At 38.7% G+C, this 19,456-nt stretch overlaps 1 protein-coding gene across 3 annotated transcripts in view; it reads left to right on the top strand.

The window, feature by feature from the left end:
- Positions 1-684: 684 nt before the first annotated feature.
- The window catches only part of LOC148026114 (protein GAMETE EXPRESSED 3-like), a 207,116-nt gene continuing 188,344 nt past the window's right edge, over positions 685-19,456 (top strand). For 2 of the 3 annotated variants that reach the window (XM_087693372.1, XM_087693371.1), the window contains exon 1: positions 685-1,054. In XM_087693372.1, the coding sequence (XP_087549498.1) occupies positions 850-1,054 (205 nt within the window). In that variant the 5' untranslated portion in view covers positions 685-849. The remainder of the gene's footprint in view (positions 1,055-19,456) is intronic. The other variant, XM_087693373.1, reaches the window with a different exon arrangement.

Genomic DNA, 19,456 nt, shown 5'->3' with positions numbered 1-19,456 from the left:
TTGCACCAAATTGTTTTGTATAGGACTATGATGTACAATGGGCTAGGTCAATCCACAACGCATTGAACTTTTCTAAAAGTGAGCTAGTTAAAAAAATGTGCTAGAGGTGAGTTGGGTAACTATTGCTTGGTAGGAGATTATTCTTACCTGACCTGATTGTACTTGTGTTAGATCTTACCAAAGGTACGAGCATATGATGAGATTGAAATAAGTTAGGCAAACTTGTAATTATGAGAAATATGTGGTGAGTTGTGATTGGGTGCTAGATCCTATTGGAGCTCTACCTCATTGATAAAGAGAGAATGTTCCATTAGGCATCTATTAGGCTAAAAAGATAGCTGGTGGGCTCATCACTCATCACTATTTTCTGGTTGGAATTCTAGTGGAAGTGTTGCAACTTGCAAGTGCACAAGGTTCCCCCCACCCAAATACAAACAACCCCTGGCCCAATGCTACCAAAAGCCGACATTTTAATGTATTTGTATTTTTTATAATTTTAAAATATTGATGGAATTTTACAATGCCCTTAAAAATAATTGGCAAATTTCCGAGTATTCGAGTTATAAGAACTGATATTTAATATAGATTTTGAACATCAAGACTGGTTGCTTTTGGCGCTCTTGCTTTCAGTTTTACACATTGAGAAAAGGAGTTTTTTGGTTGGGGGGGGCTCGGGCAAAAGGGTGGGCCCCGCTCTGCGATCCCAACGGCAAGTGGCGCTGGAGCCTGGAGGACTCAGGAAGGGAAGGTGAGACCGGAAAGTTTGACCACTGGACGCTGCCACGTGTCACATCCACATGCAGCCTCCTCCTCCAGCGGTTTACCGTTTAGGCTACATTCTGCTCCGCCATGGCGGCTGCCAAGAACATCATGCTCCGATTGGCGGAGCGATTGATGGAGCCGACATTTCTTTTGCTGCTGTTAATAGGCCGTTCGCCGATCGCAGAGGATCCAGCGTCTCTCACCAGGTCCATTCTTCTCGTCTCTTGCGCCATCGGCAGCTGCAGCGTCCCTCATTCTCCACGTTTCCTTTCAGCATCAGCATTTTACACAGGTTCAGACTCTCTCTGTGAATGTCTCTATTGCATTTTTCATTCTCTACGTCGTCTGAGTTATTATTTTCAAGTTCTCTTTTTGTGCGGTCCTGCAAAGTCTGCGATGCTGAGGCAGGTGGAGGGGGGACTCTTTTGAGTAGGATGAGAGGATATTGTGTGGACTAGTAGGGGAGAAGTTCTCTGCGATGCTGCATGCAAGAGATGATCTTCCTCACTTCAAATCATTGATGGACATGCAGAATGGTTTGTTGGGCATCTTGCAAATGAAGTGAGGCTTCCGCCTTCACATTATTGCTCCTATCGGAGACCTGCAGCACAGCTTGAATGATGACGATGCATTGACATGCTGCTGGATGACAAAATAGTAAACTGGGCAAGCTCTGAGACTATAGGAGGACGATGGACAATGTGTCACAACAACTCAATGCACACTTACTGAGAAGATACAGGCACTTGAAGGGGGAAGGTGCTAGAGGTTCGGTCACTTCCAGCACAGACACATGCTGTATCAAGATAGATTCAGGCAGTTTTGGAGCAGGTTGGACAGGTTTCATGCAGTTGCCAGCATTCAGGGATCAGTTTTGGACAGTGGGGCAGGCTGGACCAGTCAAACATGGCAGGCTGGCAGTCATCGCAACAATTCTTTGGTTTACTATTGTTTTATTGTTGCAGTCAGATGATCAGTAGTCAGCCGACCAGTAAAAACTTGTGGACCTGGTTGGGATTTTTTCTGGCTATTTATTGCCAGCCTGCCCTCGGTCACAATCATTCAGATTTTGTGAGCACAGATCCAGAGTTCTCTGGCTGACATACTCTCACAACCCTTTGCACATATTTTTCTTTGTTATTCAGCATTCATCTTCTACATTCTTCAGCTTTCTTCTGATTCTTTCTCTCTCTTTTCTCTCTGTATTCATATATTTCTTTTAGTCTGGTTATATGCAGTCTTCAGCGCTCTCCCTCCCTCCCTCTCTGCCCACCTTTGTGTGTGTGTGTGTTTTCATATCTTTCTTTCAGTTTGCTCATAGGCTTCTGGATTTGCTGCACTTTGACATGGCATTAGAGGAGCGTTGAAGGGCCAATTGATTGTGGCAGACCTGAGGAGGAGATTTCAGCGTGACACCAAGGCTGTGTTTTTAGTGTTTGAGGGTGAATGGGAGGGCGGCGCATCGACATAAGGCTGAAGTGAGTGGAGAAGTGTGGGAAAGGAAGTTAGGTTGCTGTTTTTGTACAAGTTTTGCTGATCGGGAAGGAGAAAAGGCTGTGTTTTCATCCTTTTTAGCAGATTTTGATTTTTAATCACCTGTGGCCATTAAACAAGGTTTGGATGAGTGGAGGAAGCCCTAGCAAGTTGCGTTGTCAGGTTAGAGGGGGCTACCCATTGTTTTGTGCAAGTTATCTAGAGCCATGTCACTAGAAATCCATGTGGAGCTCTAGGCGATTATTGACCATAAGGTCCCTGTGTTACTGACCCTTTCATAGGATCAAAAGCTAGACAAGGAGAACTTGTGCATTTGGTTGGTGATAACGCTTGCAATCTTGAAGTCTAATGATTTGGTAAAGCTCATGATGTAGGCCATTGACCATCCATTGGCCTAGCATCTTTCCAAACTTTTTGCATCAGAGAAAGCAGAGTTAGTGAAGGTACAATTACACACGGACAAATTGAATGCTCACATCCGTTCTTTTCTCTCTCTCTCTCATGCACAACAGCCATGATAGCCCACGTCGAAAATTTGACCAATGTTTGGGACATATGGTTGGAACTGGACCAGCTCTATGATTAGATGACTATCATAAAGTGCATGTCTTTGTAAGCAGATTAGTCAGCTCATGAGTGAGAGTGAGTGTGTGTATGTGTATTTGTGGGTTGGGCACATTAGATTATTTTAGGCATTTATTTAGTGCTTATTTTTGAGGATTTTGGCATTATTTTATTGCTGGTGAATGTGATGTATTAGTAGCATTATCATGGATGGGCACATCTAACTTTGGGTAAGGTTAGAAGGGATGAAATTAATTTTTAGGATTAATTAATTTTCAAAATTGATTAAACGGTTGAAAATTGTTGAAAAATGGGATTAGAAGATTGGCACTTGGCAAAAATGCCCATGCAATGGGAGAGGAGGTTGCTTGGGTTTGGGGGAGGCTCATTCAAGGCATTCAATAAAACCAACCTTCCTCCTTGTAGAGGGCGGATATTCCCTAATCAAGCACTTAATTACAACGATTAGTTAATATACATAAATTGAAGTACATGCTTGGATGCCTTGTTGGCCCCAAAATTGGCGCCTCTTTCGATATTTCTTTAAGTTCAATTGCCAATGGATTGATTATAAGCCAAGATTTTGCAATCTCCTTGGCTAATCCAAAAGCCCTTTGCTGTTCCAACAACTAGCAAACAAATCGGGCAATTTGCCCTTGATGTTCATCCGTGACTTGCTCTAATTGGACCCCAACTGACCAAATGCTACCCCAAATTTACAATGGGTGGTTGGGCATTTGAAATCCTTGACAATACCACATATTCGACATGTGCTGATTTTAGTGTACGATGTCTTCTATTGATGGCACGTGTCCTAAGGTGGCTGCTAAATCTTAATTTTAGCAGAAATTTAGGGTTTGGAGTAAAATTCCCTATAATGTCCACCAAATCTAGCTAACATTTGCTCAAAATGACTGAGGTAAGTTGAGATCTCTTGAGAGTGGATTGGAGAGGGTGAGAAAAAGCCAAGATGAGAGAGAAATTTGATTTTCTTCGTGAGAAAAACCCTAAAATTTACATGTTGCTTGCTTCAATCTACATGTAATGCAATTACCTATTGCTAGGCATCTCCAAAATGCTATTGTGTGTGATTAGCAATTCTGTCCCTAGCCCCTTGAAGGTGTCTCCTTGTTGTCACCTACCCCTGTGAGGTACCATATGGTTGTCGCTTGCATCCAATGTTGATTTCTGCACAATTAGAATGACCAACAACCTTCTCTCTCTCTCCCATCAGGTGAAATTTGGCTGAATGGTTGAGACCTAGTCCCCAAAAACGTTTTCTTAGTTTGCATGGGCATTTTTGCCAAGTGGCAGTATTCCAAATGCATTTTTTAGCATTATCTAGTCATTAAATTAATTTTCAAAATTAAATAATTTTAAAAATAAATTTTAGTCCGACCTTGCCCAAAATTTAACGTATCTATCCATAATTATATAGGCTAGGCTATTTGCAACCTAGAGTGGTCCCCAACCTCTATTGACCCTTAGATAGACATTAATTAAGTAATTAATGCTAAGTCCCTAGCGTCACCATTGACACTTATTCGCTAAATTGTCTTAGGGTCAAAATTGATACCAATTGACCACCGGAGTCTAGATGGCATAACTTATAACAACTTTTGCCCTTGACATCCATTGCATCCTTGGGGTCCTTGGCTTGATGAAATAACTGCCATGTGCATCATGTGCTAAATAACCTTGCACATTTGATTAGTAAGTTAATTAAATGTTATCAACAAGATTAAAGCATCTCAAAATTTCATATCCCCATGAGATCTAAGTTGTGAGAGAGAGGGAGGAGCAGTTGTTGATTAGATTTTAGGACTGTAGACACATTTTAGAGGTTGCCATCTACTGTAGGAATTTCTAAAGTAGTAGTTGACAATATTTATGGCACCTAGGGCTGCAAGCAATAGCATTTAATGCAGGTGACAACAGTGTTGGCACTCTCATATAGTATAGAAAACATTTATTTTGGCCGATTAGAGCAGATAACAGAGAGTTTTAGGGATTTTCTCACGTGAAAACATAGAATTTTCTCTCTTCTCAGCATTATCTCTTCTTCTCTTGTCCATTCTATGATTTTCTTAGCAAATCTCAGCCATTCTTAGTAGTTTTTAGTTAGATTTGGCGGATATGAATTTTTGCTGTAAATCTTAATTCTCAGTACACATTAGGATTTAGCAACCACCTTGGGACTTGTGCTCGTCCCATTTGATTTGAGGTAACATTTGGCTAGTTAGAGGTTAAATTTGTACAAGTCCTGGGTGAAGATCAAGGGGCAAATTATGTAACTAACCTGTTGTATATAAATTGCTACCAAGATATATTGGCTCAATGATTCAAATTAATTTGATGCTCGTGTACTTTAAAAGGCGATTTGTATTATGTGAGTTTTTCAAAATGTGATTAAATGTTCATTTTTTCTATTTAAGGGTGGCCAATGGCTAGAACACCCTATAATTATACTTGGGTCATCATTGATGAGATGCCCAAGATAAACTAAAAGTTTAGTCGGGCAGTCTGATTGACCAGAAATGTTAGAATGACTAAGACTTTTATACTCAAATAATCAGATTGACTAGAAACATATATAATGAGTAGTTTCAGAAAGTAAAACCAGATGCTCATGATCAAAGAAACGAACCATGAATTTGTAAACCTATATAATGAAGCTTTTTGGAATCTAAATATGGCGACTTCTAAAATTTAGGAGGTTACTATTTTTGATAGTTGCTCAAATGGAAATTTTATTTGAGTCAAAGGCTCCAAAATCTCGCAAGGAACAATTTTTGTCTTAGCAACCTTCTCAAATTCTTAACCAATTGAGAGATTTTTAGAGTAGAAGATTTAGAAGCTTCTTTCTCTAAAAAAGTGACATGTGGCATCTAGAATAGAATATGTGTCATTCTACACTTTTCTTTTTCAGCAAATACTTATAATTTGTAACCTCTACTTTTCACTTTTGAGCACCCAAGCTCCACATCTATATATTGGAGGTCTCTCTTTTCATTCGGTGTAAGCTCTCATGCTGAAATTTCAACCACATGCTTTGTACTTTTCTATCTATTTCTCATCCAAGAAGCACATTCTTCTTAGCTTGATCTAATCCAAGCATTAAAAAAGAAAACTAGCTTGTTGCCCAGAGTTTGCAGAAATTAGGGTTTCACCCTAACTTTTAGAATTGTAGCAAATTAGTCCTTTTGTATATGGTTTAAGCATTCCGTGCTTGTGGTTTGTTCCAATAAATTCCTATAAAGGGGGAGGGGCTAGTCCCCCTCTCAACGTGGTGTCAACTCTTTCTCTCTCTCTCACCCCCTAATTTTCATGGTGGAATTTATGGAGTCGATCAGTTCAAAGAATTGTTAGTCTCACGTTCTTCCCCACGATTACGGTAATATCAGAGCAATAACTTCTCCTTTGCAAGAAATTTTTTGGGGTGACGAGATCTTTGGGCCCAACTTTCTCACCATGTCAAGAGGTGAAGAGAATTTTGGTGAACAATTGGAAGGCTCCTGACACTTTGTATTTGTATACTTCTCAACTTATGAGAAAATATAAAGATAGAAGGAGTTGGAAGCTAATCCTGCTTCCTCTTATTTTAAGAATCTGTAACTAGCCTTCCTCCTCGGATAGGGTGGTAAATAGCCTGATTAAACACTATTTACAGCAATTAACAAATTCACAAAGCTGAAACGTACACTTTACCATATAATCTTAGACTTTGGACACCCCGTTGGCCCTAAAATTGACACCCCTTTCAGTATTTATTTACCTTAATTGAAGAAGAAGTTGATGTATAATGGGATTTTCCCAATCCCTTTCGGTATTCCAACTCCCCTTGTTGTTCAAAATGACCAACAAGTCTTTAATTTGATTTGCCCCTTGATTCAAGTAATCAATTGGCCTTTACCTGCTTTGATGGAGATGGAAAATGCCTAAATTCAATTATTTGTAGACCCCTCCACTTGAATAGACTAAAAACAGCTTCAGCCCTGTTGAATCCAAGTCTTGGAGCTTCCAATTTTTGGCACACTTCTCGAGGTTGTTGCTAAACCCTAATTTTTGCTGTTGCGGATAAGGGCTTACAGCAAAGAAATCTGAAATTTCTCAGCCTCTGGTGATCTCAATGGTGTACTTTGGAGCAAGGCTATAGAAAGGCTGGGAGATGAGAGAGATTGCTAAGGAGAGAAAATTTAGACTTTCTTTACAAAGAAGTGAAGAAAATCAGTCATTTACTGCTGTTGCCCTGTCGCAACAGCTTGTAGATGCAAAGAACTGAAGAAAATCAGTCATTAATTGTTGCTGCTTTGTCTCAATAGCTTGTAGATGCTGTCACCTGCTGTTGATTGGTCTTCTCCTGTCCCTGGCTGTCTTAGAAGGTCCTCCAATGGCTGCAAATCAGACCAACAACATCTCCTTTCTCTCTCTTGCAGGTTGAATACACTAAAAATGCCTCTCTCCATCCATTTAGTCTTGCATGGGCATTTTTGACAAGTGGCAACCTTCCCAAATGGTTTTCATAATTAAATATTAATTTTCAGTCTTCAAATATTAAAAATTAATCTAATAATTATTTGGGTGCCTTGAAAAATAATTTGATTGGCCAATAATTAAATTGGCTATGAAACTTCACTTCCCGAGTGTCTCTACGCTATCTTTGACCATCAAATCGGTGTTAGGTACCCTTAAACACCACTTCTCTAGTGTCACCAATTGACACTTATGGCCAAATGAATGACCTAGGCCAACAACTAGCACCAGATACCACCAAGTATCTGTGCAGCATAACTTATAGTACTTTTTCCTTTGATATCCTGTGATTTTCTCGGGTCTCGGGCTTGTAAATTTACTTTAATCCTAGTTACACCTCACATGTGCAACATTTACTTAACTATGTGATTAAAAATTAATCCACGTGTTAAAGTGAGGTTTCAAAAATACATGTCCTCATGTATTGACAGAATCCCTCCATGAAGAATGGCAAGGAGAAAGTCATCATTTCCATGGTAGTTGAATCTCCAAAGATGCTTTTAGCAAAGGAAAACGATGCTAAAAGAGACTTTAAGCCGAGAGAGAAGTCAAGTTTGATGTTTTCTATAGCAAGAGAGATTCTCAAAAAAGTTAGTCTTTTACTAGACAATTTGATGCTCCTCTTGGTAGTGAAGATTATACAGAAAAAATCAAAGTTTAGGATGATTAAAATGCATCTAAAGGATGCTGGTTTGAATTGGTGGCTCAAAGTTGTTCAAGAGGAAAAGGAGCTCAAGTCTTGGAAAGAGTTTAAGGAGATGTTCAACAAGAAGTTTTTGCCTTGATCCTTTGAAGTCTATATGCAACAAGAATGGGATGAGCTGAAGCAAAGCCATAGAAACAATTTTGAAACATATATCAACAAATTTGCAACTGTTTCTCTTAAATTTATATCTCTTAATGAAGTTCCATGCAATATGGAGATAAGAAAGTTTATCCATGAATTACATTCAATAGTACAATGAGTTGTTAAGATGACAAAGCTTGATACTTTGGAAGTAACCCAAAGACCAAGATGTTTGACCAAAAGAAGTTAGATAAATAAGAACCAAAGCAGAAGGATGGAGGTACATGACATTTACCATCCAAAAAGAGGCTAACCTATTAGCAGTTAGCAAAATATACAAGAGGAGGATGACCTTTCTCTTGTGGAACAAAAGGACATTTGACTAGTCAATGTCCTAATAAGGTAAAGAAGGAAAACAAGCTCCAAAAGACACCTCAAGCAAATGCTGTATCTAAGGAATCCTTCAATAGGATGAAACTCTGTCAGAGAAAATGAAGCTTTTTATGGCTTGGGATAAGATTGTTAATCAACCTGTTTTCATTTATTTTGATACAAAGGCTACATATCATTATATTAATCCTCAGATTGTTGAAGCTCTACATCTACTAGATGAGAGGTTTGAAACACTAAAAATGTCAGGTGCTGCTTTTCAAGAAATGGAGTTTGAAGTTACTCCCATTCTTGGGAAACTATGAATTGAGATAGGAGATTATGTAGATCATGAGAGTTCTGTTTTGGTCATTGTGATCTACATAATCATTGATTCAATCATTGATTGGAATCAAAATAAGTTTAGATTCTCTTTCAAGGTTAAAAATATATATTTTGATGTGGAAGTAAAATGAAACCCTATTCCATTCTTATCCCATGTACAAATTTGTAAAGCAATGAAAAAGTCTATTTTCTCGTACTTGATTTTTGTTAAATATTCTAACAAAAAGTTTAGAATTGAAGAGTCCATTTTAGATATGAACAAGGACCGAATGAGTTTCTTAAAGAAGTATGAAGATTATTTTGTAGATACTTTTATTTGATGAGTTATCACCAGAGAGGCCAGAAGATCATCACATTGGTCTCATTCTTGGGAGCTCATTTTGAAATATGCAACCCTATTGTGTGAGTTCGACACAAGAGGAGATTATGAAGCAAGTGAATGAGCTCTTGAAGAAGAGTCTAATAAGACTTAGTTTCTCACCTTTTTGCTCTCCAATCCTCTTAGTGCAAAAGAAAGATGGATCTTAGCACCTGTGTGTGGACTTACATGGCCCTCAACAAAATTACAATTTGGAATAGGTTTCCCATTCTAAGAATTGATGATATCTTGGATAGATTGAATGGATTCAAAGTATTTAGCCGGATTGACTTGAAAAACAACTACCATCAGATAAGGATTGCTCCTCAAAATATTCATAAAACAACATTTAGGACAACTTCTGATTTGTATGAGTTTCTTGTGCTACCATTTGGTCTCACAAATGCTCTTGCAACCTTTACTAGAATGATGGAAAGAATCTTTAGAGCACATTGGAAGTTTATATGTATTTTCTTTGATGATATTTTGATTCATTGAAAAGATGGAGAAGAGTATAAGTAACATTTGAAGATAGTGTTTTAAGAACTTTGCAAACACAAACTTTATGTGAATGGCAAAAAGAGTGAATTTTTTCTAAAAGAGATTTACTACTTGGGCCATATTGTATCCAAAGATAGGATCCAAATGAAAAAGTCAAGGATATTGTAGAATGGCCAGAATTGACTAATGCTAATGAAATTTTAAGTTTCTTGGGATTATGCTCTTATTACAGAAGATTTATTAAATGATTTGTAGTGGTTGCTGGACCATTGCATGATTTAACCAAGAAAGCAGTGGCATTGTGGTGGACCAAACTAGAGAAGGAAGCTTTTGAGGCTTTGGAGTTCCATATCAGCAAAGGACTCGTTTTGATTATATCTAATTTGTCAAAATCATTCTTTGTGGAATGTGATGCTTTAGATGGCTGCATTGGTGCAGTCTTAAACCAGGAAGGGCATGCACTTGCTTATGCAAACATAAGGTTGCAAAGTGAAGAAAAAAATGCTACTACCTATGAAAAGGAGTTAATGACCATCATTCAAGCTTTAAAAGATTGCAGACACTATCTTTTAGGTGGAGAATTTCTCATCAAGATGGACCATGATAGTTTGATATATTTTCTCAACCAACCAAAGATTTTTGAGAAGCATATTTGATGGGTCAATTATTTAGCTCCATTTAACTTTCAAATATTGTATGTTCCTAGAAGTAAAACGAGAAACTTAATGCCATGTCAAAAAGACCTTAAATTCATGTAGTATCCATGATTCATCATATAGATTTCACTAGCATGAGAGATGTATATCTTTGATGCTAGAAGAGTATTTTAAAGACTATCCGAAAATACTTGCAGCTTATGAAGAAGTTGTAGGATCAGAAATACTTTAAGCAATATCCCGAGGATAAGATGGATTTCAAGAGGGAGAGATGTAACCGACCTTTTGTGTATAAATTGCTATTGAGACATATTGGCTTAATTATTTAAATTAATTTGATACTCGTCTACTTTAAAAGGCAATTTGTATTATGTGAGTGTTTCAGAATATAATTAAATGTTAATTTTTCTAAGGGTGGCAAATGGCCAGAATGTCCTATAATTATACTTGAGTCATCATTAACGAGATGCCCAAGATAAACTAAAAGTTTAGTCAGGCAGTTAGATTGACCAAAAAGCTCAGAATGACTAAGATTTGTATAGTCAAATAGACAGATTGAGTAGAAACCACATATAATGAGTGGTTTTAGAAAGTGAAACCAAATTCTCATGATCAAAGAAACAAACCATGAATTGATCAATCTATATAATGAAGCTGGAATTTAGATTTGGTGACTCCTAAAATTTAGGACGTTACTATTTTTGCAAGTTGCTCAAATGGGAATTTGGTTGTGTCAAAGGCTTTAGAATTTTGCAACAAACAATTTTGTCTTTAGTAGCTATCTTAAATTCTTAAACAATTGAGAGATTTTTAGAATAGAGGGTTTAGAAGCTTCGGAGAGACAAGTGTCCTTAGACTTGTCTTTTTCAGTAAACACTTATCATTTGTAACCTCTACTTTTCACTTTTGAGCACCCAAGCACTACACCTATATATTGGAGGTCTCTCTTTTCATTTGGAATGAGCTTTCATACTGAAATTTCAGTCACATTTTCAGTAAACACTTATAATTTGTAACCTCTACTTTTCACTTTTGAGCACCCAAGCACCACACCTATATGTTGGAGGTCTCTCTTTTCATTTGGAATGAGCTTTCATACTGAAATTTCAGCCATATGCTTTAGAATGTCTTATCTATCTTTCATCTAAGAAGTACTTTTTACTTAATCCAAGCACCAAAGAAGAAAATCAGCTTGTTGGCTAGAGTTTGCAGAAATTAGGGTTTCACAAATCCTAATTTTCAAAGTTGCAACAAATTAATCATTTTGTATATGATTTAGGCACTTTGTGTGCGTGGTTTGTTTCAATAAATTCCTGTAAAGAGAAAGGGGTCAGTTTCCTTCTCAATGGGGTGTCGACTCTCTCTTTCTCTCTCTCTCTTTCTCTCAATTTTCATGGTGAAAATTGATCGAGTTGATTAGTTTGAAGAATTGTTCAGTATTTACAATTTACCTAAAAGGCTTGGTGATTGGTTGTGACAAGAAGGGGCTTTTGGATTAGGGGAGGAGATTAAGAGATCTAAGTTTGTACTCCATCCAATAGCAATATAAGTTAAAGAAATACTAGATGGGATGTTAGTTTTGGGACCAATAGTGTATTCAATGTCCAAGAATGTTATGGGAAAGTGTGCATTTCAGTTCATGTTTATTTGTTGATTGTTGTAATTAAGTGCTTAACTAGGTTTTACCACCCTCTTCGAGAAGGAAGACTGGTTTCACTTTATAGTATGTGTGAGATGCGGTGAGCGAGTGGAGACACAAAGATGTTGCCTATGGGATTGTCCTAGCGCCCATGAGGTTTGGAGGAGAGTCCTCAAGATGATATTTCATGGTATAGTAGAGACTAAGGTGGCTATTTGGGGAACTGTAGCATGGGTCATAGATAGAGGCTCAATGTGCGGCTATGAGGATGTAGGGAGGGGGGGGGGGTTAATTCTTTTCTCATCATTGCACAACATCTAAGTAGAATCTGTAGGCATAGTGGAGCTAGAAATTGTTGAGCTAAAAATGCATTAGCTTAACTTAAACAGCCCCAAAATTCGCTTAGTTAATGAAAAAACCTTATTATTAAAAAAAAGTAATTCTAGAGAGTAACAATGTCCACAGGCTAAATCCTAATTTGGGTGTCCCTAAACTTTCTGTAGATAGGTATGTAGTTGACCACTCTTTCTCAATCTTGTTTTTGTAGGTTTTAGAGTTGTATCTCTACTACCCATACCTTGTTCGTAGAGTACATCACGTTTAGAGCTTTCCATTGTTGTTTGCTACCATCTTGAGCTTGCTTCGAGTCTCCATCACCCACATCCAGCTATTGCTTACTAATCTATCATTGCTAGACTTACATTTGTTTCCAGGCATCCATCTTCAACTGTTTGCGTCATCATTCAGGTTATATTTATTGTCATTAGGGCCTTTTGAAGCTATCACCATCATCCAAGTGCTGTCGCCTACATCAAATTGCTTGCGTTTGGTCTTTTTCCTCCTCCGCAAGGTCATTCTCAGTGTCGCCTACACTTTGCACCTTGTCACCGTGTGAGCCGTCCTCAACAAGAAGAAATCTGAAAGCAAGTCGAAGACCTACTCAACCGTGGGCTAATTAGGCCAAGTAGCTCACCATTTTATTCACCGGTTCTTCTTGTTCAAAAGAAAGATGGCACATTCAAGATGTGCATTGATTATCGAGCCCTCAACAAAATCACTGTGAAGAATCGGTTTCCTATTCCCAGAATTGACGACATTTTGGATCGTTTAGGAGGCTCAAAGGTTTTCAGCTGCATTGATCTAAAGAGTGGTTATCATCAAATTAGGGTAATACCACAAGATGTACACAAAACCGCTTTCCACACTTCATACAGTCTTTATGAATTCTTGGTGGTTCCTTTCGGATTAACCGCCAGGTTGTCTCTTTTTTCTATAGTTAACGTTTGCTGCATATTCTCTCTTCTACTGTCTGTTTACATTAGATCTAGTCTTTTGTGGGTGCATTTGTTGCATATTCTCTCTTCTATTGTCTATTTGCTGCATATTCTCTCCTCTACTGTCTGTTTGCATCAGATCTAGTTTTCTGTGGGTGCATTTGCTGTGTTCAATACACGGAGGTTTCCTTGTTGCGCCTTGGATTTGTTTCGGAGTATGACACTCTCTCTAGCTTATAACCTCTGCCTTGGTTCTAGAGATATGAAAGTTTGAGGTTTAGTATTCACTACATAGTGTGTTTGCTGCATGAGCATTGTATATTCAAAAGTCATTCACTTCATTATTCATTGTGTTCATTGTCTCTAAGTTAGCCTAACTCTAATTGCGTTTTGTGTTATTAGTTTGTGCTTTGTTGTACGATTGGTTTTGTATTTTTTGTGTTCAAAGCATTTCTTCATATAGTATCAGAGCTAGGTACTCTGAGAGAAACCTTGGTCTTTGGTTGAAAAGCTCATTTGCAGAAGCAAGAATAATAGAAGGGTTAGATAATTTTGAATGCATTCACACCACAGTTCTAGTCTCCATAGTCAAACATGGACAAAAACAATCATGAGTAGGCCTCCCAGCTCGCAATTGCTCGATTTGACATAGGCGGAGAACCATCAGACTACCATGGAGTCCAAAGACCATATCAAAATTTTGTTGTTGAGTACGATCTCATGCTTATGCATAGGGCTTAGCAAGAGGTTGAAGGTAAGCTTGAGTTATCTTCTTTAGATTCAGTGCACAGAACTAATGATCTTGCAAGGCCTTTGGAATCTCTACTATAGATTGGCCATCCGAGCAAGTGAAACCTGGCTCGGATTACACTCCACTTTCATTGCACTTCTTTTCTTCAATATTAGGTATGACTCCTCTTATATCGGATTCTATGTCAACCGATTTTGTCTTTTTTGTTGGATCGGGGGATGCTCGTGAAGAAGGGACTCTTTAAAATAGCCTTTTGATGCTCATACCCATCACTCTATTGTAGGGAAACTACTTTGATTGATACATACTAGGTTATATCTTGTATACTTAGTTAGTTTGCTTAGTCAGTATTTTAATGTACCTAGAATATCTCATTGAATTGCTTATCTTTGAGTGTTAAGGTATTCAAGGTGTACTTATAATTATAAACTCACTTAGGGTTATGGTTTATGCTGGCAAGGGTACTAAGTGGGCGGAAGATCTTGACACCTAATGTTCCCATGGCGGCCATCTCTTTACCTTGGGCATTGTATCCATCTCTTGGGCTAGCCATAAGCAAGAGATGGTGGTGGCTTTTACGACTGAGGTAGAGTATTGGGCTCTCTTCGAGGGTACCATTGAGGCCATCTATTTAAGGAACTTTTTTGCTGTACTTTGATTTCCTTGTGAGGCGCCTACGGTTGTTTAGTGAGAAAACCAGAGTGCCATTGCCTTTGTGGACAATGTGATCGTCACACCTTAGACACAGCATGTGACGGTTTACTTTCACTTCACTAGAGAGTAGGTTGCGCTAGGCGCTATTCGTCTAGAGTTTGTGCTTTCCAGTGACAATTTTGCAGATATTTTGATCAAGGTGGTTGGTTCTACAGTACCTTCTACCATGGATTGGCTTGGGTACACCCTTCTCTACTTCTTTAGCTTGACTACAAGATGATACTTCCCTCTTACTTCTCCTTTCAGTTTAAGAGGTGGCGGTTTTTTTCTCTTAATAGTGACAGTGATGATGCTTAGAGTTTTGTACTCCTAGACATTTATTTACCTTTATATTGGATATTATGAACATTTGAAACTTCATTCGTATTGTTAGGATGACACGATTGTAAAAGATATCTTGGGCAAGTGAAAAATTTTGCCTATTTACTGGTCTTGAGTGCGCACAGTCTAGAAATTGCTTCTTGGTGTGATTGAAAACAACTCAAAATCCCTCGCAAAGTCCACAAACTATAGGCAACATAGTTGCCTGCCTAGAAACATTGGTGCCCCAAACTTTTTGGCAACTGGACAAGATCTCTCTCTCAGCCTTTGAGCAATGTAGTGTATTCAACCTGCAATGTCACTATTCACAGGCTAAAGGCTGAAAGCTGAAGTATAAACTCTAAAGTTTGAACATTAACGAGAACACTTATTCTCAGTGTGTGTGTGTGCATGTGTTTGTGTGTTTTTCAAAAGACTAGTGTGTGCAGTGTAATCAACTTGCATTGTTAAAGTCTCTCTCGCTCTTTCTCTCTCTACACACACACACACACACAAATATAAATATATAAAAGTTGAAGCTTGAAGGCTAATCCCATAATGAACTTAGTATTGGTGGACATGCTAGTCTAAGGTTTGGATCACTAGAATATGTTAATAATGAAAGAGCATCAACATGCCGTCTCTCTACCCTTGCATTTGCTTCTTTTGGCTAGGAGCATGCAAGGGTGTGCAACTTCACTTGAGTAGAGAAGAACCATTCACTTGAGCCATTGGTAGGCCTCAAGTAAACCAAGATGATGTAGACATGTATGCGGTTGCATGCTCCACCAGGCAAGCGTTATTCCTTCTTTTCACCTTCGTGATGATCTTGTTCATACCCTTGTGATAGTGACATTCATTATTCTAACATATTTCATGAGCTATGGTTGAGTGCTATGACCATGTTAGAAGAGCAAAATAAGTAGCGGAATAATGAAAGACACAAGAGCTATGATTAAGTGCTATGACCATGTTAGAAGAGCTAAACAAGCAACGGAATAATGGAAGACACAATATTAATAAAAGAGATGATGCACAAGTTGAAAACTAGAAATAGGAATCCACTATGCTAATCAAGAGTACAATGGTTGAGTGCTAGCTCACACACTCCATGAGGTTCCATCTCCACACCAAGAATTTGCAAGTATTCGATTTATTAACCATGGCCACACTAAGCACTCCCTTCTTTTTTAGACAAAAATTAAGGAGTTTCCCTACCACACAATAGGTTGACCAATGACCAATGACAAAATAACTAATAAAGAGGCCACTCACAAATAAGGGCACCAAAGCTTATGAACTTGTGGTCTTTGTGCTCATCTCCATAAAAATAATGCATGCAGAAATATTGTCCACTTGTAGAATACTTAGAGGGCTATGGTTATTGAGCTTGAAACTATGATTTGGAATCGTTGGAGATGGTACCCCAAGAGTGGAGGGTTGACAGAGATGCTTCTCAAACATGGATTGGGCTCTCTACTAAAGGAGACATTCTTCTCATAGTGGTGGCTACTAGTGGAGAGAGTGTGTTTACTTTATTTATATAGGAGGATGGAAAACTTAGGAGAGAGGATTTGAATGAATCAATGTTCATGGGATGCTCTCGACAAAGGCTTAGGGTAGTGGTCATTATATTAGGAATTGATACTTATGCCTAGATACTGAGATGTGCATGATGGATGGATGGAGGTATTGGACATATAGGAGGAGCCCTCTTTAGAGACTATAGTGGGACCTTACAAAGTGGGTATGGAGAGACCCACTTGTAAAGACACCTAGGGATGTTTCCTTTTTTGGTTGCACCACTAGATTTGTGAAGAGACTCCACATGAGCAGGATCAAAGTGATTCCAATGGGGACTCAACATTGGATTACCTAGGTATGTCACTATCTTTCCATGTTGAGTTCTGGAGAAAATTGTAGTACAACTTTATATCGAGAAAGATTTCACTCTTTTTGTGGTTACTAGTGTATGGGATTTAGTAGTTGCTACTTGGCTTGGTTACGGTAGAGACCTTGTTCGTATGTTAGATGTGGGAGACAAAGGAGACATAGAGACTCTGCATTTAGGATTTCTGTAGAGCTTAGGAGGTCTGAAGGAGAGGCCATAGGTTGGTGTTTTATGGCAGTGCAGGGTCTATGATTATGTCATCTTGAGGCAGCTTGTGAGTAGGAATGCTATGCCTAATTTTTCATAGATGTGTGTAGAGCTTAGGAGGTCTGAAGGAGAGGCCATAGGTTGGTATTTTATGGCAGTGCAAGGTCTATGATTGTCATCTTGAGGCAGCTTGTGAGTAGGAATGCTATGCCTAATTTTCGAGGGGATTGTCATAGATGGGAGCTCATAGCTAGCATTATTGCTGGTATATATGGACTGTTAGATGCATCTATTTTATAGTGTCATTGAAGATCTCTGCTGCATAGACTCTCTCTAGGATTTGGATAAAGACTATCCATACTCTTCATGGGAGATGGGAGAGAATATAGGGCAATTTGCAGACTTTGATGATGAGGAGGACAGATGCTTTTGTCAAGACTTGGGATTGGAATTATGGCAATTTCTTTCATTGTTAGCCACATATGGTGCGGCACTGTAGACCTCCTAACTTCTTTTTTACTCAAGCCTTGTAATAGAATTCCCCTTTGTTGTACTCTCTTTTTCTTGGAAGTCCCTTATAGGGCTTTTTTGTTAAAAAGGGTAAAATTATAAATAATCCACTCCTCACTAGCATCGACAAATCATCTTTCACTTTATTAGACTTTTGGAGGAGATTGGATGACAACTTTAGGCCTATGAAGATCTCTCTCTTCTTATAGTTAGTATCTTATAGGAGATTTGCAGTTGATACATAGCTTGGGTATGGACAAGGTTCATGGAGTACATGCGAGATGTGGTGAGTTAGAGGAGACGTACAACCATTGTCTATGGGATTGTTCTAGAGCTTTAGGAGATGTGAGGAGAGCCTTGAAGATGCTAATTCATGGCTCAATAGAGGCTATGGTTGTGACTTGGGAGCTACTAGCTTGGGTCATAGACACGAAGGTCCATTATGCAACTATGAGGATTTTCAAGGGAGCCACTCTTTTCTTATCTTTGGTTAACATTTGAGCAGCCTCTCACTCTCTTCTCTTTCTTACACCGTGTCAGGGCTCAAGGCTCAAGCCTCTCCCATTCTCTCTCTCTCATACTTGCTCTTTTAACTTTGACCCAATCCTCTCCCTCTCTTTCAACTTTCAAGAGTCAAGACTCAAGCATCTCACTCTCCCTCCGGTCTCTCAATTTGATATCGGCATCATGACTCTTGAGAAATATGAGGCCTTTAATTTGCACACTATCCATGTGGAGAGGGATACAAAGAAGTCCAACTCCTACCATTGGATTTGCAAGTATTGCAGAAAGTACTATACAAGTAGTGTGCTCCTAGCTTCTCCAACATCTTTCCAAGATGGGAAGGCAAGTTGTTCCATGCAAAGAAATTCCTCAAAACATTGCAGACGAGATTCTCGCCAAGAGGAGAGGGAAATCCACAAGAGGAGGAAGTGGCATATCGACACAAACTCCTATGCTTGCTAATGAGGAAGTATTGAATGTGGGGGTATCTTTAACCGATGCGGAAGAGATCTCCACCATTGGTGGTGGGGAGTCCACATCCGCATTTGTCACAACTCTATAGAAACAGAATTTGTATCCTTTTTCATTAATTTGTCTATATAATGATTTATTAAATTTATTTCCTTTGCACTAATTAGATATCAAGAAAAGTGCATTGGAGCTGGCCACTGATAAGTGGTCACAGGTTATGGTGGACCCACGCGGTGGGTTAGAGAAACGATAGTTCACACTTCCACCTATATGACCCGATTGGGCGCCTGTGACTAGAACTCATGCATATCAGGGTTAGACTCGCACACAGAAAGGATTGATGCCTTGAAGTGTGGGCTAGATCCACCAGAACAAACAGTTACAATCAACAAGATGGCATGATCATGAAATGCTTGTATAATGTGCATGTGTGGGCTGAAAGCTTGAAATGCACATTTCTTTGCATAGGAAAGTCACATGAAGATTCGGATACCATTTTTGCGATGTACACGGAAAAAGCTTTCATATGACACCCATATTGGGGGGTCCCTAAATTTTAGGAGATCCCTAAATTTTAGGAGGTCCCTAAAATTTAGGAGCCTCGAATTAGCCTAAAAATGCTAGTCCTAAAAAATAGGGATGTCATTCTAAAAATAGTAAGTTCTGTACTCTGACTGTGCTTACTAAATTTGGTTGTTTCTATTCTTGACAGTATTCAACCCAAAAAGGAAGGCCATAGAGAAGAGACAAGTGTCAAGACACTTGTCACACAAGTTTCCAAGTGTCCCACCACTTGTCACATCTCATGACATGTGGCTGGACACTT

Source organism: Lygodium microphyllum, chromosome 14 (assembly GCF_053477565.2).
Source record: "Lygodium microphyllum isolate KBCC chromosome 14, Lygodium_microphyllum_v1.1.10, whole genome shotgun sequence".
NCBI lineage: Eukaryota > Viridiplantae > Streptophyta > Polypodiopsida > Schizaeales > Lygodiaceae > Lygodium > Lygodium microphyllum.
The sequence above is the reverse complement of the archived record's forward strand: the minus strand, read 5'-3'. Positions and strand labels throughout refer to the sequence as shown.